Source organism: Corapipo altera, unplaced genomic scaffold (genome assembly GCF_003945725.1).
Source record: "Corapipo altera isolate COAL_440 unplaced genomic scaffold, ASM394572v1 22, whole genome shotgun sequence".
NCBI lineage: Eukaryota > Metazoa > Chordata > Aves > Passeriformes > Pipridae > Corapipo > Corapipo altera.
In genome coordinates, this window is record NW_020884886.1 from 11628732 (window position 1) to 11652927 (window position 24196).

Genomic DNA, 24196 nt, shown 5'->3' on the forward strand with positions numbered 1-24196 from the left:
TCTTTTTCTTTTTCTTTTTCTTTTTCTTTTTCTTTTTCTTTTTCTTTCTTCACAGTACGCAATTTGCATGACTAGAGTTACAGCTAAAACCCATTCTTTGGAGGGACAATTTGCAAGATGATTTAAAATTCTCAGGTTATATAACAGCATATAGAAACAAAATTCAGCTCTTTTGTTATTTTGTTTTTTGTTTGTTTTTTATTTTGAGGTGTTTTTTGTTTATTTTCTTTTAAATCTTGTTCTGGATGTCATTTATTGAGAGAAAAGGAGAACAACACATATGAAAACAGCTTCTGAGATGGAATGCAGGGATTTCACACACCAAACTGGCAGCATTGCCTCTTTTGAGACAGGATTTTTTTACTAACAGCCACTTATATATTAATGGGAAGTCCTATGATAATCTCCTCAGTTTAGTTTATGTTACTCAGGATGACCAGCAGTTGTGTTGACAGAATTTCACAAAATCATTCTATCACAGTATGTAATGTCAGTATGAAGAAAAATATCATGAGATTCTATGTTTTAGTTTACAGTTTTTCAAGAAAAGAGAGTTACCTGTTATTTCTGAGCAACGCTGCCTAAACTACTACCTTAGAAACACATTAAATGTTTTCCATGTACTTTTTTACCTTCAGGTGCTTATTACAACTTCAATAATAATAATTTCATTATCTTGCATGTATAAATCAGTTGAAGAATAATATTTATAAAATATATTGAAGAACTATATTTTTACAGCAGTAGTTTGTTGTACACTGAAACATATTGTAGTGAATTAGTACAAAACTTAAGTTCATAAAAGTCCAGTTTGAATTTGGGCTTATCACTTATTTATATATGCTAATCTATGCTGGCCATTTGCTGTTTAACTGAGACAATAAGTAATTTTAATATGGATTTGGAAGGATTTATTTTAAGTATTTCATATACCTTAATGGAAACATGAGTACTGAGGCCAGTACTTGTTCTGGTGTTAGGGTTTTTTTTGACAAGGTCTTGGAGATATTCAGGAGTCTGGGAAATAAAGGGTTGGAGGGGTGTGTGTGGGTGTGTGAAATAGACATAGTTTTGAAATCCAAAGGTTAAAGAAAGACAGTTATCTTTATTCTGTCAGCTGCCCAGCAGCTCAGGGAGAGTTTTTTTTTTAAAATGTTTTTTTCTGTTAAACATTCAAGGAATCTCAAATTGGCCAGTATGTGTTGCTTATCCAGGGACAGAACACAAATGATCAACTCTGCTTCTTGTCTTAGATTCTAAAAATATTTTAAAGACTTACTTGTGAGAAAATACTGATGGTTTTGTCTCATCTGCAATTTTCCACTGCTGTCAGAATGTCAGTAACTTTCTTTTCGGTTCCTTGAAGTGTGGTGCAGAAGCATTTTTTAAATGTAGGAAATTGTCTAGTCTCCTTTTTAGTAGTCTCAGTACTTAGATGATCATGTGAGAAAATGGATAAAGTAATCTTTAGAATAGCTTTTTGTATCTAGGATTTGAGAGATTATTGTTTGGTTACTCTAGAATTTTTGTATTAGAATATATATTTTTTTTCTTAACCTACCTTGAAAGAAGATCTCAGCAAGATCTGTGTGGGTGATGATCTGGGTGGGAAAGAGCTGTCAAAAAAAAACTTGAAAATGAGGGATAGAATTTATAGCAGTGTGAACAAGCAAGTGTCCTTGTTCAGTGAATGTCTAAATGACTTTGAATTCTTTGTTTACTTCCTATGTTTGATTGAGTGAAATTTGAAAAAAAAAAACATTTATTTACTTAGAACTATTTTGTTCTTAGTAAGAAACTTGAAATTGATTTTTACTTGACACACTTCTTCTCTGAAGTAATATAAAATTCGTGTCTATTATATGTATACAGAGGCTTTGTGGCTCATCAGGGTACCATGACATTCCAGTGTATTGATTCTGTGGTGTTAGAGGGTGACATATTTGGTGTTAACGGGCCATCAGTCTTGGGATTTGAATGGTACACAGTAAGAAGCACTGATTTTCCTGTAATATGACAGGCTTTCTAAAGCAGTGGAAGTAACTTTAGTCTTACATAGTTCCTCATGTGTAAACTTCAAAGATAAATAAGATTTTTGTATAATCAGAAAATCTTAAAAAACAATCAGAAAATAAACTATAGCATTTATTGTCTGGTAACAACCAAAACCATTCTGCAGTTTGTCATCTGTAAAATTTCTTTTACAGAAAAATTCATCCAGAATTTACAATTCACTCTTGAAAGGAACATTTTGTTTTATACTGTGGTTGGTTTGTTGTTGCATTTTTTCTTTCTGCAAAATGTAATCTATGTCCTAGGTTTATTTTGGCATACAGGGTTTGTTTGGATTTCATGTAATGTCTGTTTATATTGTAGACTAAAGGCCCATAAGTATAAAGTTGTTGCAGTTTTGTGTTACCCGGCAGGGCATCAAATGCTGACCGAAAGAGCATGTGGACTAGAGAGGGTTAAATCTGATCATGTTATGTTTTACTGTCTTTCAGGTGACATGTGCTTTTTAATTTTAATGACCTGGAGTGCTTTCTTTGGAAATAGAATTTTGATTATTTTTGATTGTATAGTGTTGATTATAATTATTGTGCAAAAAAAAAAATCAGCTAAGTCAGAAAAAGTGAGCTAATTCTAGACATCTTTGGAAACTAATCACGGGAGTACCAGATTTGTGGATTTAAAAGAGTATATAAGGACTCAACTTCCAGATTTTTACATATTCTTTCTGGTTTGTGTGTTAGAATATTGTCCTGCAAAGAAATATAGAATGTATTTTATAACATATGTTTGCTCTGTTTTCTAACAATATAAGTATTTTGCTTAAGCAGATTTGCTAGGAAGTGACAGCTCTGAAAAATTGGACACAGTGGCTGCTAGAAGTATTTCAGTTCCAGGCAATCTAAATAGTGTAGAAGGGAAAAAATTAAATATCACCATATTTTAAAGATGACAGTTTTGTCAAAGATTCTTTTTCACTCTGCAACCTGAAACAAATTGAGTAAATCAAGTAGATCTAAAATATCTGCTCTCATTGAAGATACAACACCATTTTAGTTCCTTTTATTTTTAGCTTCCCTCCTCTCTCCTTATAAACATAAGGGAGAACAATGACTTAATAATTGCAAAAGCACTGTGAGGAGCATAATTCTTCTGGTTTAATTGTTACGTCTAAACAGTTTTGGATCATAACGGGCTTTCATGAAACTTAGTTACATAGAGGTAATCTAACTAAAATTTGGTAAAATTAAACTAAAATGAAGTTTTATATTCTTCAGAATATAAAAGATCTGATTTTCTAAACCTTCAGTTTCATAGGTTCCTGCTGAACTTCTGTGCATCAAGAATCAGGAGGGTGACCTGGCCAGCTCCTTTCAATCTTTTTGAATATTAGCAAGTATCCACAAAGACATTTTTTATAAAGACTGACTTTAAAAGGAGGAAAGGGGGAAGAGTTTATTGAACACAGCTCTCCCTACTTGAGCAGATGTAATTGCTCATGATGAAATTCCTGTGCATCCCAGTAGCAGTATGGGAAATGTTCAGTGTGTGCTTCTCTTCTGCTCCTGTTAGATGTGGCACCAGACTTGCTGCAAGCATATGTTCCCTTCACATTTAATTCAAAAGAAAAATAATTCACAGAAAGACTTTACTGATGTTTAAAGTTCTGTTGAGAGTGGAACCCACTACCCACAAAGTAAAATCTAGCCCAGTGTAGTACCCACAGTCTGTGCAGATAGTGACAAAGAGACACCAGGGTTCCTCCTGCTGCTGTTTCCCTTGCGTTCCACAATGAATTGGTCTTATCTGGTAGTCTGCTACAAGAGCTTAGCTACTGTATTATACTAAAACCTGTCATAGATATTTTCCTTCTTTTTAGTTCCTTTTACAATATCACAAAATTGATCTGCATTATTTTAAATATAGGAGACCCAAGTAAAAAATCTAGAGCCTTGGATTTCTTAAGTTTCTGAATGATACACAAAAGGGGCTTAAGTATTTTCCATCCTACAAAGCAGAGGGGTTTTATGGACCTACACCATGTATTTGTTTGTTTCTAGGAAAGCTAGAAGTTGGAGAGTAAACACTAATTTTTTTTTCCCCTGCTACGTGACGTGAAGGCTTTAAGAAAAAGACTCCAAAGGTCTCATTTTCTTGAAGAGGCTAAGTCATTCTTCAGAAAATTCTCCACAAAATTTTCTGTTTGTGGGCCTCCTGATTACCAAAGGAGGACTGAAATTACAAGAAATAACTACTGAAAAGGCATCAGGAAAAAGGTTATGCAAGTTTTAAGATGAAATCAGTTCAGGACTCTTGCTATTTGAAGAAAGAGAGAGAAGCCTTTCATTTGTAAAATGTTCTACAGTAATGCAGAAAGCCAATTCAAATATATATGAAGTATGCACCCATTTTTAATTTCTGAGGCATCCTTCTATTTGAAATATAAACCCCCACAAATAAATCTAGAATTGTAACCTCTAAGACTTGGCTCGTGTACTCTGCTTGCCTGCCAGGCTAGGAACAGTTTCAATAGTGTACATGTGTCTCCAGAAACTTATCTGGAAAAACATTTTTTGTTGTTCATTCCCCCTCCAAGACAGGGAGTAGCAGTTCTAACCTGTCTTACTACTGAGTACTGCAGCTGGTAATATGCTGAGTAGGGGCAGCTGTGTAAAAAAATAAACTGGTCTGTGCTTCTGTAACTTACCTTGATGGAGTCTTTTCACAGTGTCACACACTGCATATTAGGTGTAATTTAATGTGAAAGAAGCAGAGACACATTTAAGACTGATTTTGGGTCCTACAATAAACATTTTTCTACTTCACTGGAAAAAGGTGCTTTTTATTTTTGATCAAAAATAAGAAGAAAGACTCAGCCCAAAGCTCTAAACTAAAATATAACTAAAGGTTATAGTGTTAATTTTGTACTCCCATATTAAAATTCTGTAAGTAAATTAATTTGCCATGAGGAATTTATGAACAAAAGGATTAGTAGTCATCTAATATAAGTAAAATATAATAAATAAATAAAATAATATAATATAACAATAAGTATGTTATGTTTGGCTCACCAGAGTGTAATCTAATTTGAGGTAATTTAACTGATCTCACAAAAAATTTGCATGCAACTTTCATTGCATTCCATTATTCATTTACTTTCAGATGTGTACTCTTAGTAGAACAGTCTGTTTTGAATACATGACATAATTTCACATGTATAACTACTGTCAAATCTAGCTTAATTTTCATCATTTTAGGTTTAATTTAAAAGGATGTCTAAGAAATTAAAGGTCATTTCATTAACTGCTTATTTTTTCTTATTTTTTCTTTATTCTACATCATATATTAAAGATGCAAATAACTTTTTCTATTTCCATTAACAAAAAGTGAATAGAGAAGAAAAAGCAATTATTTGCAGAATGTAAAAACCTTATGATAATTTGACAGACTTTAATTAAACCAATCTACCACTCTGTGTTCATAAGACATACTATAAAATAAGCTCTTATTTGTTAGGAAACACCATACTCCTCATTGATAAAGGACTTTACAACTGATTTAGAAGCAGGGAATTTATGTTTCTTTTGAAAGGGAAGACATAGATACAAAAAAAACCCCTCTTACTTTGAACTTATTTTTAAGGAAGTGAACAGTTGACAATACAAACGGGTTTATAGTATCAGTGCAACAATTTAGCATTTTGCACACATATAGTATATAAGAATTGCGCTGTTCTTTATAAACTTGGTTTATCAGTATGATGTTTCCATAACATAAGAGATTACTTAGATGAATGTACATACTAACCAAGAATTTATAAATTTTACAGTCCTTTTGACTAGAACTTGGAGGTACACTGAAGAATGATTCTGGAATTTTATGTTTTGTTCACTCAACCTAATTTTATGTTTTGTCCACTGAACAACACTTGCCTTTAATGTTGTTTTATGAATCTGTGTTTTCCATCTGTGCATTCTGTGATCTGTTCAAACAGTGGATTCAACCTATGCCTATTCTGACATTTCTTTTCAAATGGTTGATAGACTGGTAGCAGCACTTTCTTTTGTCTTCTGACATTTTTTCTTAGTTTCTTTTTTTTTTTTCTTGTGTTTTTTTTTTCTTTTTTTTTTTACTACAAGAAGGAGTCCTGCTGTGATCAGTGAGTTTTCTAGGGTGAGAGTGATACTTAGTTGTACTTTGGAATTTGATAAAAAGTCTGGTAGGTCTGTCATAGCCATTTCCTACCTAAGGGTCCTGTATAAAACAGTTAAATCCAACCCTGTCACATCTTTCCTTCTCACTGCTTTCCATAACTTTTTCTTTTAGTTTTGGCTGCTCTGTGAGTCTCTACCTGTAGAGCCATACTGTGCCTTTGGCATAATCCTCTTTGCTGCCTGATGGATGGAGTTTTATCCGTCCAGGAAGGAGCAGCAGATCTCCTGCTGCTAAGGCAGAGCCCCTGCTCCACACAGCATTAGTGCATTTTTTTCCTCTGTAGTCAACAGAGAGACTAAATACCCCTCTCAGGCAAGGGCAGGCAGGGGAGCTGGGAGCTGAGGCAAGAGAAGCCCCTGAAGCCTATTGTGCTCCAGGTATTATAGTAGGAGTGTCTGTATTGAACAGGGATTTCTGTCCCAGGGTCCCTAAAGGCCTGAAGTGTAAAGCTTTCCTCTGAAGACTGTTGTGCCGATGAGATGAAAAGTAATACTTTCCTTAGCCAAATAAGCAATAAATGTATCAACTTGCTATTTCTGCCTCATCATAGAGGTCTGTTCAAGATATATCTACAAAGTATTTAATTTCATGAATAATGCTTCTGCCTCTCAGAAACATTTCACTAGAAGTTCTCTTTGGCCTTATATGTACAAATAGAAACCTTAGTAAGCAAAAGATTTAATTGACAGATACCATTTCATGCAGACTATACATTACACAGTGACTGAAAAAGTTCCCTTTAAGACAACACATATTAATGCCTCTAAAAAATAAAATTGTATTAAAAAACCTCAATATTTGTCATTCATGTCAGTTTTTTGTACATTAGACATTGAAGTCTTGCCATTCTTAATTTTCTTTCTGTCTTGGTGAGTAGAGTATGATGACTGGAGAAATTATAAACAAATGTAATACTGTGTTTGAAGTGACAAAGGATCATTAGCCGAGAACATAGACATTTTGCCTCTGGGCAGATTAATTCTGGGACTTGGAAAAGTATATTCCCTATTCAATCAATGCACTTTATTCCCTTCAGCATTGGCCTTCAGTGGTAGGAATAGACAATTGTAGTACTATGCACAGGTAGGAGGAAGGTGGGGAAGGTGATATGGAAATACTCCTCATATACGTCCATGATGTTAAATATCTCAAATACCTTCTCAGAAACTCAGATGCATAGGTGTTTTTCTGTGTACAGGCATGAGATTTTTTTGAAATGGAATAAATTACAAGATCGGGAAATTACGATGAACGGGAAAAGGGGGGAGAAGGGAATTCAGATAATCAGAGAAATGTACCTTATGGGGTGTGGTCATTACAAGGATAAAGGGCTGACAAATGTCAACTGAGGTAGACAACACTAAAGGAATTATTAAATGAAAACTTTATTAAGCTATAAGAGCAAGAGACAAACAGTATAATTATTATGCTTAGAAATGAAAGATAACGTACATGTAATAGAGAAATGAAATTAAAACTTTGCCTTAGTTTTAAACAAAGGTAGCAATGTTGTACCTGGGAGACAAAAGCTGAAAGTGTCTGAGATAAAAGCAGAACCTGGAGTCTGATGTATGTAAGTCAAATAGGAACACATAGGTGTCATCACAGAATTCTGAGTGATATAGAAGAAAGCATCCCATGTCTTCTTTTAAATAAATGTGTTAGGGAAAAAAAAGGTGCTGTTTTGTTGGAGAATAGCAAATGCGGTATTTATATTTAAGCAGTGGAGAAGATGGAAAAGGAGGGATAAAGGTCTAAAAATATGACCTCATTTTTTATCAAAAGTAGAGCAGAGTTTAGATGAAAAAAAATTGAGTTACTGACATAAAGAAAGAGGGAAGATGGGATAAAATGGAAATTGAAAATGGCTTTACTGAAAGGAGTTCATACAAAGCAATCTGATAACTTTCTTTGAAAAGATAACCAATTTTCTAGATAAAGAAAATTTAGTAATCTCTCTCCTTGGACTTCAGCAAGCAGTTGACACTGTGCCATCTGAAAAATTATGTGTGCACCTGTGGAAGATGAGCATTACTAGAGGAATTAAAAATATGTAAGAAATTCACTAAAATGAGATGACAATTGGTGTTGTTGCAAAGGTAAACATTATAAAAAGTTACTTGAGTCAAGCATCACTCTTAAGACTGTTTTTGCTTTATATTTTAACCTTCATGCACAGACTGCAAATGTAATAAGGAAACTTGATTATGAAACAAATATGATAAACATAATGAGTTTGGATGAGGATTAGACTGTACTAGATGAAGGACTAGAAACCAATTCAAACTGTAGGAATTAAAACAAAACTAACTACCTCAAAACAATAACAAAAACAAGACAAGCTGTAAATTCAGTTAAGAAATCATTACATGAAAGCAGTAGAAAACAAGAAGAATTTAATAAATTAGGCAGAGTTATTAGGAGCAGCAGTGTGACATGGGCAGATTTGTTTCTGCAACATGAGGCTGCATCAAGCTGTGAGCTGTTGTGAGAGAAACAGACACAGTCATGTCATTTGAGAAGTCCTTCATAAAGCTTCATCTGAAAAATTGTTCTATTATTCTAGTCAACCATTTTCAAGAAGAATTAAGCTTACTTTTAGACATTCAGAAAGAGCAGTTTAATAACCATGGAATATAGACTTAGCTGTGCAAGAGATAACTAAAAGGGCTTTGCTTATTCAGAATTAAGGCTCTGAGAAACATGCTGTGGCAGGCCAAAATTGGATGGCAGAAACTGTTGCTATCCTCAAGGCATGAATACTTGAACCTCCTTTGAATCACTTTATGAACCACTGCTTTGTATATTAGGGTAAACCAAAACTGGAATTCTTTTACTTTAATACACCCAGCTGAAGACTGCAATAGTACATGAGCTCATCCAAAGGCATATCATATAACCCTGCCCTCAAGGCTTTAGTGCCCATCAGAAGGGTGGAGCAGATGGATGAGGGTGGTAACTATTCTTGCCATCTGGTTTTAAGCCACTGCTATGTTCACCTCAGAGTCTTAAGAAAGTAAGTGGGGAGAGGATGTGTGCTTGCTCTTCATAAATATATTGAGAGTAAATATCAGCAGAAAGTATTAAAGAACGTCATTATAATAGCAGCTCTATACCACTATGTGTATAGTTTAGAAAGTGAAAAACAAAAAAATGACTTTAACCCTCTGAGGTTGAGGTAAAAATGTCTTGCTAATTTTGAAATGGAATTTCATCAGTTTAGGATCATAGAAATGTACAGATATTTTCCTTCTAGAAGAGGGAAATAGAAACAACAACAAAACACGGCCCATGCTTTTATTGCCTTAGTTTCTTAATGATGGATTAAACTATAAGTAGCATTATCTACACTGAGATCAAGCTATGTTCTGTAAGCTGTTTAAAGAGCAGCAGAGATCTCACACTGTGAGGTTTGCAGCATCAGAGGCGTCTAAGGATATCAGTACCTGTGCTTCTGTTTTTCTTTGAAACTTTTTTTTCTTGACATGGCAGTATTACTCAGTTTTTAAGGGGGTCCAGATGTTTCTGGTTTAAGATTGTAATAAATACCTTAAATAGATATAATTGTAATTACTACAGTGCTTCTTAATGCATTAGTTCAGTAGAGAAAGGTGGCAGAATTTTGATGAATGTATTACGTAGGTTGAATGCAAACCATATGGAAGTTTACATTATTGAGACTTTTTAGGTAGATTAATTCTATGTTATTCCACTCTGTGCCCTGAGAAAACTGTTAGCAATTTATATTTCTGAACATTGTCTACCTGAAATAAGTCAATGCATATGTCTTGAAGATAGAACAATAATATCTTTATAGTGGATTGTAAGGAAGACAGCTCTGTGTCTGACAGTTCAGGAATGGCAAGATATTGTAGTAAATAACATTAAATATCCAATTTTTCTCATTATTACACTACCTGTGTGAGAGTTAAATGGGATATTTTATATTTTGGGTTTCGTTCCTACCTACTACTAATAGAAGATATATGTTTATTATTAATTGACAATATATTGGGTTTGTTTAGAAAGAACTGATTCCTAAACATTTAGGTGTATGGTTTTTTTTTTTTTAATTCTAAGTTATATATTCTTTAGTTTGTGGGAATGAATGAATTAATTTCAGGTCAATGGCATGGACACAGTTTTTCCATCTCTAACCACTGTCTTTGTGAACCAGCAATCCTCTAGTGTTTAACATGAAGACTGGTCGATATGTCACCATATTGTTGCAAAGTGTGACTATGAAAAGAACATAATCCTAATAGTAGGAAGTGGACAGATTCCTAAATGTTCAAAATTTATTCATAAGCCTAGTGTGAGCAGGAGATCAATAAACCAGAGAGTTTGTAAAGATAATGAATGATACATGTTTTTAAATCAATTTTATGCTTGTAATGGTTAAAATGATTTTTTTTTTTGCGGGGGGGCGGGATTTAGTAAGAACTAGAAAAATATGACAAATCAAATTTAATGAGGTTAAATGAGAATACATACGATCATGTTAAACTGTGTACTAACTCTAGATGTGTTACTCTTTTAAGCTGATCTCTTTAACTTCTTTTTCTTTAAGACTTAATTATCAGAATTATTAAGTTATTATATTAAATTGGACCATATCTGTTATAGAAATTCTAAGTACCAAAATCTATGTATCTCTTTCTGATCATATGTAGCAGTCCTCATTCATTTCTTATTGAGAAAAACTGTTCATGAGTTTCACTTTGCTTAGTTTTTGACCCTATTTATGACCTTTAATGATTCATAAATACTGTGCAAATATCACAACATAAAGATGTTGAATATTTTATTTACTGCCTAATTTTCTCTTAAGAATATAGGAATTGCCTTTCCTTATACAGCATGTATATTCTAAGGAAATATATTTAATACACTTCTTATACTTCCTATTTTGGTTTCTGCCACAAACTGGAAATGAAGTTATGTGTATAAAAGAATTTTAAAAATAGGTTAGAAGCATCTTGTGAAATGTAACAGGAAATCTACTGAGATATATTTTTATCTGGCATTTGCTGTAGTGGGCAAAAACAAGCATGTTGTGCCTTTCAGTTCCATTTAAGACATGTTGAATCTTGCAGAAACTTGTAATGTGTCACAGTTTTAGTCATACACACACATCAATCAGATCAATATATAATATATATATTGCAATCATAACATATTTACAGACACGGATGCTAAGAATAAAGTGGAATGAGTGGCAAAAAAAATTATAAAAAGGTGCTTGCAGAAGTTAAACGTTCTGAGTTTGTAGCAATATGTTTTGACTGTGATCATCTATACTCTGTTGAAGTGTGATTTCTCACTTATTTAATGAAAAATAGTTACATATAGTAGCAGACATATATCACTAACACTAAAAGGTCGCTTCTCAATGGCAATGAATGTGTAAGTTAAGGAAAAAGGAGAAACAGATATAAATACCCATGAATAAATTTGGGGTTGTAATTACACTAATTTTTATATACTGCAGCACTGAAATTCTGGAAACGATATCCCAATGAAATATTCATGCCAGAGTATTGTAGCCTATCAAGAAAATATGTGAGATTATGCCTCTGATAAGCAGGAAGTGGAGCCAGTATGTAATAAGAAACTTCCTGGCCTGTGTTTTAGTATTATGGACTGGATTAGTAGAGAGCTGCAAAGCGTCTTAGTCATGAAAACTGAGGTAGTAACTCTCAATTCTTCATTTCTCTCTGGTGTATTTGTATTTTTATGCCAGGAAATAGGAGGAGGAACAAGACAGTAATATTAGTTTTCTGGAAATGAGCAAGATTCTTCAACTGCCAGAAAAGTGGGGAAAACAGTACCTAATTTAACAGAAATTTAGAGAAGAAGAAGAGATAATTTTCTAACTTTTTTTTCTATTATTACGTATGGATGCATCTACATTAATGACACAGAGCATGGGAATGTGTTTTGGGTATGAATTTGTCTTGAGTCTATATTTGGATTTCCAGTGTACATGTTTTTCAGCACCACTGAGCATTTTGAAGCATTGTTTTCTCCATCATTGTCTTCAGGTTGTCATGTGGTGCCTTGCAGTTACAGTGCAGATGCAAAACCTTCCATCAGTTTGCTCTCCATACCTGCACAGTGCATGACAGAGACTAGCAGGTGATGAAAACTTTGTTGTTCATTAAGACGTAATGTAGAGAGGCACAACAAATTGCACTGTTGTTCCTTCCATTTTATGCTGCATCAGGTGTACTGCAGCTAATCTAGACACACACAAACACTGAGACCGCTGTGATTATTTGAGACTTAAGAATATAATATATTACATTTTCAATAAAAAGATTCAACATTTTATCTAGTATGTGCCAGGTAGTTGGTTTTGCTTGTTTTAGCTTTTTTCTTGCATGGATTTATGATTTGATTTGTTAATTGAAAAAATAATATGAGTATCTGTCGTAAAAGAGAGCTCTAATTATAGAAGAAATGTTGCATCTATGAACGTTTTTGACCTCAGAAATATCTTAGAAATGCACCAAATGCTCACAATTTTGTTTGTATCTTAGAGAAAGGTACTTAAAATATGTGTTAGCAGATCCCTGTTGAATGCATACTGCATCCTTAAAGTTATAAAGGCTTCTTTTACATATATATATATATATATATATGAATTTGAATAATTATTGAAGTTAACAACTTTGCGGTCCTCAAGGAACAGAAATGATAAACAGAGAGATAGCTTGATCAAAACAGATAGATGGATAGATAGGTGTTTTGTTATTGACTGGTTTAGGCCAATTTAGTGTTTTTGCTGTTTAGTTGCGCTAAGACAGTGTAAACTGAACAAAAAAGATTTGTATATTATTGGATTGATGATGATGACGAATTTTACTGAGGTGTAAATGTATTCTGCAACTAGAGCAGAATGTTTTGCTTGCTTGTCCCATATGGTTTCCTGTAAGAAGACCATATTTAGATTGAGGAACAGACATTACTTATTTGAGGACACTTGGGAGTATTTTATGGATTATTTTCATAGAGTAAAAGCTGCTTTATAGAGATGCTTGACAGTGCTATCCTACATTTGTGTAATTTTGTTTTAACTTTACATATGTGTAATAGATTAGAAGAAATGATTCATTAAAATAAGGATGTAGTAGTAAGTGATGTAAAATAAATAAAAATTATTAATAATACAACAGTGCTGGAAAAGCTGAAAAGACTGATGAATGCCAACCAAAGATGTTATGTATGTAACCAACAATAATGGGATAATATTTTTTTGTGTGGATGACTCATTTCTGAGTGGTATTTTAAGGGCTGTTTTTGAAAAATATATTGGACAGAAAACTCTACTGTTTGTCAGGAGATGTGCAAGTCTCTTAAGTGTCTCATTTCCTTCACAAACATCTTGATCAAACTGATTCAAAGGAAGCAGGTTCTCCCCTGGTTCTCCATTTTCTTTATGTCCACCTGTTGCACTCCATATTAAGCTATAAACTACCCAGAGCAGTCACATTTTTTATTTAAGACTTTTTAAAAGCCTTTTGGTTCATTATAACCTCTAATTAGCATCTGAAGAAAGAGTCACACACTCTAAGAGAAATTCTGTTTAATTTAGTGAGAAAAATAAGATATTTTGGCAAAAGGTTTTTACAGGAGTAAAATACAGACAAGAAAAAAGCATTTCACTCAAACATTCAGCACAAAGACCCATTCCACAGGAAACACCTACTAAAACAATCCATATACCAGCTTTAGTAAAACACAGTTCATTGGTTTTAAGTAACCCACAAGAAAAGGAAAAGAGTAAAACAAAAAAAAAAAACAGATTAAAAGGGATAAAGAAAGAGAGAAGGAAAGCAAGAAAGGAGAGGAGAATAGTTACTGGCAAGATTTGATGATTCACATGGTGCTGGCTGGAGAGGGAGAAGAGAGGAAGAGAACAGACCACATGGAGTCTCATGTATTTATAGAGTTCAGTTTTCCCTCCCACGCAGGATATCCAGTCAGTGCCTTCCAGGCCAGAGTGAGTTGTGCTGTAGCAGTCACAGGCTGCAGGAGTGTGGTGTGGATGAGCTGCCAGGCAGCTCTGCCTTGACTGACAGCCCAGCTTCAGGCCTTCAGCTCTGCCATGTGCTCTGCACGGGCAGCAGGCCTTGCCTTCAGCTCTGCCCTGTGCCCTCAGCACAGGCCTTGTGTGCAGCCCTTACCATGGACCTGCAGGTCCAGGCCCAGCCCTTCCAAGTGCACACACACACACACACACATGCAGTGAGTTGGTTCCGACTGATAGCAATAATTCAGTGAGATTCAGATCCAGGATCTCATACCACCTTGTAGCATAATAGTTGATACCTGACATTTTGAAGAATATAGATGTTCATAGAGTTGTCCTTGTATATTATTTGTTGCCCTACAAATCTCGTTTGCTAACTCCCTTTTATTTGGTGGTGGGTGAGGTGGTTCAAGGGAAAGAGGAGTGGTCCTTTTTTTTCTTATAAAATTTCTATCCTTTGCTTCTTTCAGCTATCCATACTGCACTATTTATCTCATCATTTAATGGTGAAAAGTTATGCTTATCACTGATACCTGAGACATATATTATTTTTTACTTTGTCTACAGTAACTGTAGGTAAGAAAAGGAAGAATTTATAAATCACTACAATTTCTCTCTGATTTAAACCCAGTCTGTTTCTGGGCATAGTTCACTTAAATTCTTCTTTTTCTTAGGCAATAGGTAACAGTATTCTAACTGTCTTTGCTGCCAAATAGTTATTTTATGGAGTATGTTTGGACCCAAGGCAGAGAAGAGGAATCTTTTTGCTCGCTAACAAGATCTATGACAGAGGATTAGGTTACCCAAACTCTACTCACATGTCGGTTAGCAAACATATATTTTTGTATTTTTGTAGGTGGATACAATGCAGACTACACAGCACCCTGGCCACACTGAGAAATCATGTAAAATGAATGTATGTGCTCGTAAGTGAATTATTTATGAAATGAAACTCCAACTCTAAGGGATGTTGGATCACAAATTACATGAACTCTTTTACTCTTTTGTTAAGAAATTGATTCCCAGGCGGCAGGGTTACTGCAGAACTAAGTGCATCTTGAAAGCAAAGCTATTAGAAAAAAATAGAATTAAAAAGCATGATAAATCATGTTAAAAAAACCCCTAAAACAAGAGACACAGATTACATTTTGGATGCATTTGGAGAGATATTAAATGGAGTCAAGAATCCAAACCAGGAAAAATGGTGTGTGAGAAAGGTTTGGTAAGCAGAAATGATTGTACGTGGAGGAACAGGATCAAATACCGTCTAATTTAGGAGAATGAATAGAATGAAAAACTCACCGTTTCTTCTTTGTTTCACCTTTGAAAGGACTGAAATTTGATTAGATGATTGGTTGAATTAGTAACTGGGAGATGAGTGTGAACAAGGTTAAATTCTCAGTATTTGAGTCAATAAAGTATTTGGGGTTTGCTGAAAAAAAAACGAAAACCAACCCTGATGATGTGTTTGATAAAGAAAAAATGTTGTGCTTGAGGACCGAAATTCGGAAATTCAGATATATTCTTAGTATTTGAAAATCTTTGTCCTACTTGGGGACATGAGACAGAGAGTGGGAGAGGATTTAGGACAAGCAATGTTGGGTCCTTCAGATTTTACTGAGAGAAATGGCTCTGCAAGGAAGCTGAGGCAGATACAAAGAAACCAAAACATGCTAAATACCTCTACCAGCAAATAAGGAAATCAATAGTAACTCATGTGCATACATATATAATGTTGGGTTGCTAAAGATCTGAATTCACTTGGCTGAAGCACTCCAGACTAGAATAATCGTATCAAGGATTGTACAATTGCCAATATCAAAACCACACACAGGGAAAACCTCTGACTCTGCAGTCACTATTAAGCTATATACATCATACCAAAACAAAGACTAAAGTGCTAAGTACAATTTTATATATGCATATCCCAATTTTTATATTAATTTTATATCTGTATTTGGATATTACACTATACAGCATATCAACTTATGATTTAGAGAAAGTCTGAATGTTTTCTTTGAAATAATTTATTTATATCCTTCATCATAAGGAGCTACAAAAGAGGATATTTGAAGTATTAATAATTTTTCAATAAGTTTGTTTTCTTATGAATAAAGCATAACTTCAACACATTCAAGTTTATGATGTAAATCTGGTATAATCATGTGAGGAAACTACATTATATTTGTAAAAAGACTGTATATTATCACTTGCCTTCATAATATGGCTTTTCAACTGTATGAACAACAATGCTGAAAAATACTTTTTCTCTCCTGATTATTATGCATTTATGTCTGAATTAACTTACTCTTTGTGTTTATCCCTTCAAAACTGATAGTCTGCCACTTTTTTCCACTTGCAGTAATTAGTTCCAAGCAGAGGAATTTATGGTATAGTAGGGGCTTTGACCTCTTTATTGTACTGAGATATATTATCAAACTTCAAAGTCAGTATGCTGCTACTATATTGATTTTGTTTCCTGTGAACAAAATCAATGAGCAAAATTAAAATAAAAAAATCAATTCTTTCATTTTTGAATTGATTCAGGTTTTCTACGTGTAGGTTGTTTATTTAACCTTGATTGCTAATCTGGAACTCATTGAAAGGAGAACACATTGAAAACTTCAGTGATTCTGCATAAAAGAAAACTATAGAAATTAATAAAAATACAGAGAGAAAGAAAATTAAAGACAAGAATACAGGAATGAGAAGGAAAAAACGCAAAAGATCAAGAAAACACTGTTCTCTTTTGGAATGCATTATTTCAGAGTATCAGAGAACATACAAATATTGATACCAACAGTTTTGTCAAAAAACTCAGCATACAGATTATTTCTTTTACATGTTCTAGCCCTTTTCTATAATTCAATAGATGCTTAGAAAGAGCATATGCAATACCTGCGGTCCATTGACTGTCTTTCATAGTAGTTGATGAGAAGAAGATGAGAAGAAAAAAAACCCCACCAAAATATTTAACATTTAACATTTTGCAGAAATAAACGTGTTAGGTATATAAATATATTAGTGAAATTGTCAGCCTTTTTCTGAATATAATCTTAGTTAGAGAAAAGTTTAACCTGGAACATGTAAAGGAAATTTTAAGGACCTCTGGTCAAGTTCTTATCTCAAATACAGCCACTCTGTATTTCAATAAAATTCTTCTTCAACCGGGAATGAAATCAAAATTGTGTCTACTGTGTTCATTGCAAATGCATTCTTCCGTATTTAATTTTCTGGTCAGAAGCAATTACGAAAAGAGGATCCTTAAAAAAATTTTGTGCAACTACTGTAATTTTCAGATTTCAGAGAGTTTAGCAGACAAGCAATTTGTATGGAATAAAAGCACTTTTATATTGCCTCCTGCTACAACACCAGTGGGGAAAGGGCAGCAAAACAGTGGGAGACCAAATGAAGAGTTTTTTCTTCTATGGCATCAACTTGCAAGACACTGGAAGCTTCAGAATTACAAGTGGTAATATAGCTTTTTTGAACTATTTCCTCTTTGTCTCCTACGGCTGCTTCATTGTTGGGTACTATCTTTTTTTAAGTTAGAACAAGGGAGTGAAAGGTATTTGTGACAAATGACATTCTACTTTCTGTTTGCCATTGTCCTGCATGGATGAGTAAAAAAAAGTGCATCCATATGTCTCTCATTTTCCTGCCATCTACAAGCATAAGTTTGAGCTTTTAAAGCCAAATCTGACTTGCTTACTAATATGAACGGGCCACATAAACCCAGAGATTTCTTGTATGAGTAAAGACCACCCTTCTTTTAGTATAATTTTGTTTAGTGTATTTAGTATAATTTGTTTTTTACATAACCACTAAAGAACAATATACGTCAGTAGAAAACTATCAGGCAAATTGTGATACACAATTTTTTAAGTTAGTTAGACACAAGTTAGGTGAATTATTGGTAGGAATATTATGTCAGCTGGAAACCAGTGGAAAATGGAGCTGTGTGGCACAAGATCTCTTTTCTCTTAATGGTTCTACTTCTGGGGACTGTGTACTGTTGCAGTTTGCAGAAGCATTCTCAGTGATGGGAACTACAATTTTATATATAGATGGAGAAGTAAATATGGTCTTCTCAGTAGTACTCAACTTCTTAACCTATCTGTCAAACCTAGACTAAAGGATTAAATCAAGCAAACTTCCACTGCTCAGACTACATTTTAGTCTCAGGGTGAACAATAAAATTTAATTTAAATAAACAGTTTTTGCAAAGGTTCATAAACCATTTAGAATCTTCACTTGATGTTTCTCAGGCTTTTAAAAAACCTCTGTCCCTGCTCTTCCTGCAAGATTTATTTAGACCCATAAGCACAGAGGCTTGGTTTTGCCCACTTATCATTTAAAAAGTCTGGTGTGACAATCCATGCTTTAACCCATTACATATTTTACTGTTTGAGAGTCATTCAATTGATTGAATTTTGCTGAACTAGTAAAGGCTGCCTTTGTACTCTCAAATGCACTGATGACATTTAAATTTCCAATATATACTTAATTATGCATTCTTACAAATTCAGTATTATCTTCCTCTTCATTGAGGAAAAATTAAACTATTGTGCTTGCAGACATTATATTTGACTTTTGACATTACACTTCGGGAAAACTACAATTATGTGAAATACTGTTCTATTTTCTATACTGTTCTCAATATTTTACAAGAATCTACATTAATAGTGCAATATGTGAAGAATGCCTTAAATAATCCTTTCTAACACCATAAGCATGCCTACAGTTTCATTGTTTAAAATTAAACCATTTGTTTTCATTAGAATGTGTTCCTGAAATATCAAGAAACCACAATCAAATTACTGTTCTTCACTATTTCAGCAATGAGTTTTCCTTTGATCTTTAGTTCCTAGAAAGGGCATCATAGCTATCTATCACAGGAAAAAGTTTGTTACCCTTTCTAATGATAGAAAAAAAAAAAGAAAGGTTTGTTATGTTCCCTAGTGTTACTACAGAGTCCTCAGTAGTCTTTAGTGGTGGAATTCAAGAAAGGCATTTCCAAAGTTAGGTTTAAATTAATTTTCTTCCAAATCAGTTTATTTTTCACATTTAAACAGTCTCAGTTTAGCCCAATAACAGGATTTTGAATAGTAAGTGCCAACCAGGCAAATTTTAAAAAAAGATTATGTCCTTTATTATTTATGCATATTAATAGTATATTTATTTATATATTATCTTTGACAAATATAACAGAAAAATGTTCTGAAGGACTTCAGTAAACCTGATTATGCTCTGTGGTCTATCTTATCAAGCTTAATTATTTGTTTATGTTATATTTTGCAGAGTTCCTATTCAGGAAAGTAGCAAGATTTTCAATTTGCTTTAAAAAAAAAAAATAACCTTTCTCTAAACTGTGAAGCTGCACACAGACAATTGTTCTTTCTAGATAAAAGGTATCACTTCTTGAGTATTGTCCAGAGCAATTTTATTTTAGAAAATATGAGTGAAAGAGTGGCTTATGGACTTAGTAAGTTGTGTGGGCATATTTCTATATCATAAATGTCCACCTGCTTTTCCTTTTTTCTGCTAGAAGAATGATGATTTACTTGTGTTATTCACCCCTGTATTCAGAGAATGGTAGAAGTATAGAGGGAGTAAAGATAGCTCTACCTTAAGTTGCCCCAGTCTCAGCTTTCACCTTTAAGAAGGAAGTTAGCACGTAACCATTTATACATGCATGATTTTAACAGGTGAATTATGATTATTGAAAAGTTTAGCACCTCACCTAAGCTAGCTGCACAGTGTCAGAATTGAGAGATTTTATGAGAAGTGGGCAGCCTTTCATTCAGCCTAAGCTGGTTTTCCAGTGTTTGGGATGAAACCTTTTTGGTGTCTCTCTCCCCGAATCTACAGAGAGACTTGATCTCAGAAGAATTTTAAATGCGTTCAAGTTCCAAACATGTCTGAATTTAACTTTAATGTCAGTTAATCTGAAACACGTTTTGGTAGAAATATCTCATCTCACTTGATTTACTTTGGCATACATCTAATGGTAGAAGACCGTTTGTGTATTTTTTTACTAACCTTACAATACGATTCTGTCATGGGGCAGAAAACCAGGTTTGTATTAGCTACTGAAGGGCTAGAAACCAGGAGATTCAGTCTTCATTCCTAGGTCTGCCACTGGCACTCACTTTTTGGGGACTACACCTGTGAAAAGAGATAATCATTTTCATTATCTCAATCAGAGAAAATTGTTTGATCCATTATGTTTTGTGAACTGTTTTCAAGGTATGGTGGTGAGATCCATAGAAATGTCTGTAAAGAGTTGTATGATATAGTAGAAGTATTTCAATGTCTTCTGTTTTATTGAAGTTGGCAGAACTGTTTTTCAGAGCAAATCCTTTTTTGCTTAACGTCTATAAACTGCCTCCTGGCCAATTTTTTTTAAACAGATTTTAATTTTCATCATTATGTATATGGGACAGTTCTGTATATATACTACAGTGCAGTTTCATCAAAGAATGCTTTAGATTTAATCATACTGCACTTAAGAAAAAGAAATATTTTAAAAGTTACCCTTATTTCCCTAAAATATCATGGTAGGCAAGTAAATGGAACTTAATATTTTATGTTGATTTTGAATACAGCCTATCTGTTTTTTTACAAGCATTTCATGACTATGAAGTGTGAATATATTGACATTTTTAGTGGGTAAAGACTCTCAACAAATTGGAGAAAAGACAGTATGGAAGCAACTAATTCAATAGTATTGTGAAACCATTGATTATGTACTCAGGGCTGGCAGTGACACAGTGATACATGAGCTTTGGCCTGAGAAGCTTACATTATAAAGAGAAAACTAGACAAGCTGTGGGAGACTCAGTGTTTTTCTTGTTTGCCTTCATCCTGCTTCCATCCCTCATTTTGAAATACTCCCTGTGGAGGGCATTAGAAAGTTGTGAATTAAAGCTCCAGGGAGCCTGAATGAAGCAGCTATAGGCAGTGTTGTGGAATAAAAAGGGTAGACTTCCTGGTGCAATTAGTCAGGTGTTTCCTATGTGTACTGGAGTTTATAGTGCAAAGAGGATGGTGACAAGAGGATGGAAATAGTACAGTTACATGTATATTTAAAATTCATGTCATGTCATGACATTATACCATGCTCACCTTGTGTTTCAGGTTCCTAAAAGTATGTGAAGTTGGTCTGCTTGCGGTGGTAAGGAGTTGATAATTGTTGGTTACCTGTTCAGTTTTTATCTTTCATGGATGATCAGTTTGAATATTTTGGTGAATCTGACCATAGCTCTTGAACAAAGCTTGCGCCTGTATCAGATGCAGACATCAGAACGTTCCCAAAGAACTTGAAGTGTATGCAGGGAGTTAAAACCAATAAAAACTCTTTGAGCAGTCTCTACTTTTCCTTTATTTTTCTAATGTTGATGGTGTAAATTTCTGGCATTAATATTAAAGAATAAGTGCAATACTAATAAAATGTATTTTAATTTTTAACCTCTCATTTGAAAAGTAACTTTAATTTCCAAATATAGCATTAGATTTTAAATATAACACAGTTTCATTTTGTGTTGTGTTGTGGAGCACTTCCATGCAGCCTTCTGCACTTTGCTTTGTATCATTCTCACTGAAATTAGAACTGTCAGTGAGCAGCACCAGACGGATTTTGATTTTACTCAAAAAGTTATTTTGAATAGGATAATTTTTGACAAATACATACTGGTTTCATGCATGTTGTTAGGGTAATTTTTATACTAATTTGTTTGTAGTGCCTTTGAATTTGTGACTTATTGCAATACATTTCAAAGTAAAAAAGGGTTTCAAAAATAGGGTTTACAACTATGGGATGTCAGACAGTAATGTCAGAACCTCTGCTTTACAGAAGTCATTACTGTAAGTGTTGATAGAAGATGATCCATAGCAAGTCTTAGAACATTTTTGAACTGCCACTTAGTCCATTAACTTTCTAGAACCCCCTTGATAATTCTTTTTTTAGATTTCTACTTATATATAAAACATGCATACAATAGGATGTATTTCTATCTTATTGCCTACTTGAGTAAAGGCATTTATGCCATGAGGTACATTAATTTCAAATGAATAATCTGATTACTACATAGAACTGGGAGTGGGAATTGGGAATCTTGCATTGCCTTCTTGCTGATAACACTGTCCTGCTATCCTGGGGTAAAAGAAATCACCTTAGATTTCTGTACCTTGACTGCCTGGTGTATCAAATATGTATAAGACAGCTTACATTACAGGACATAAGGATCGCTTAAGTAAATAATATTCATGATTTGTGAGTGTCAATGGGAATTTGCTGATTGATGTCTTAATACAAAGTTTAGGACCACTCTTCATCTGCACAACTTTTATATGTTGAAGTTAAAAAATTAGAATCTTGAGGTCTGGCATAATCATTTCAGCTTTGCCATTTTCAGAATACTGATTTTTTCCCCCTATTAATATGATGAAAAAAAAGGCAGAGAATTGTTCTTTAAAACATAACAATTTCAGTTTTTGTATAATTTATTGTAACTATGCTAAAATTTTTCTCTTACAGTGCACTATTTACTGATTGTGCTGAATTTCTTTTATTCTGGCCATGTTGAACTGCACCTGGAGCGACTTATAATAACTATTACAGAGTATATAGGAAATAGGGTTGAATTTTCAAAAATGCTCACTATTACTTACTCCAGTGATTAACTCTTTAAGAAAATGTGACCCTTAAGTGTCACTACCAGACAGATATACAGATTATCACATCTTGCAATAACCTGTGAATTCAGTCAGGCATCATGTGGGAAGATCTGGACATCATCTCTATGGCTTGTGGATCTGTCTCTCAGGTCCTGTACAGCTGCATCAGCTGCTTCCCTACATGCTATAACCAGGAAAGAAAAGACAATTGGAATTCTTGTCCCCAGACATGGATATCAATGGCTGGAACCTGATACAGAGTTTGTAACTCACTGTGTGCACTTCATGGTTTTTGCATATCAACAGACTTTATGTTGCACATATCTAATACCTCAGTGTACATATTCAAATTTTTATAATACTTCTGGCAAATCTTTCCTTTTTTTTTTTTTTTTTTTTTAAGGTAAAAATATAGTGAATAATGTTACCTGAAGAAGTACTACCGTATCAAAAAATAGAAGATCAAATTATCACTAGATCTTTTGATACTCAGTTCTACAATCTATTGAAATTCTGCTGAAGGGATTTGTACTTTGTGTAGCTGGAATGGCTGCCAATCATTCTTCCCTCATTTGTTATCTTATTCAAATTAATACCAGTAAGCTTGAAAAATCATAAGTAGCTTTAACCCTTCTGTAATCTACTTATAATAGGAGGAATGGAATACAGTCCATATGGTAACCTGGATGATCTATCTTGAATTATTTCTGGGATAATATCAAATACATACCTAAGTTTTGGTTACATACCCAATCCCAAATTATTTTCATTAAAAATTAAAATCTCCTTTAAATACACTTACCCTGAGGCCATCTGTTGATTTCATAAATCCTAGAGCCTCCGTTCTTATATGGGATAAACCTCTCCTACACTGTCTTGGAGGTCATAACATCAGAGGAGGCAGTTGTGAGATGAGCTTGGAATGCTGCATGCTGGAGTAAGAGAGTGAACAGCATTTGACTTTTAAAAGCCTTCTGACTCAAGAAAGTAAAAGGGAAATGTGTGTCAGTGACTTCAGTAGGGTTTGAATCAGGTCTCAGTGTGGTAAATTGTCAAATTGTCTGATGTTAAGCATGCCTAGATGAGGATAAACAGTGTGCTACTTCTTATTAAAGAGTTTTCTAAGTAATGGTATCAACCTGTAATAGAATAATAAACTACTTTGTATTTTTACTAAGTGATGTGTTTCTACTAATTGAAAGAGTAGGTTTCACAGAGGCAGAAAAATGGTGATTTTTTTAATGTAATATTAATTTA

At 33.9% G+C, this 24196-nt stretch overlaps 1 protein-coding gene across 5 annotated transcripts in view; it reads left to right on the plus strand.

Moving 5' to 3' along the window:
- The window catches only part of PCDH7 (protocadherin 7), a 362273-nt gene that overhangs the window by 37475 nt on the left and 300602 nt on the right, over positions 1 to 24196 (plus strand). The window contains exons 2-3 of one of the 5 annotated variants that reach the window (XM_027642839.1): positions 15117 to 15176; positions 17133 to 17218. The exons of the other annotated variants lie outside the window; for them this stretch is intronic. Coding sequence (XP_027498640.1) covers positions 15117 to 15176; positions 17133 to 17192 — 120 coding nt within the window. The 3' untranslated portion in view covers positions 17193 to 17218. Of the gene's footprint in view, positions 1 to 15116; positions 15177 to 17132; positions 17219 to 24196 lie in introns of those variants that run through there. 5 annotated transcript variants of the gene reach the window in all.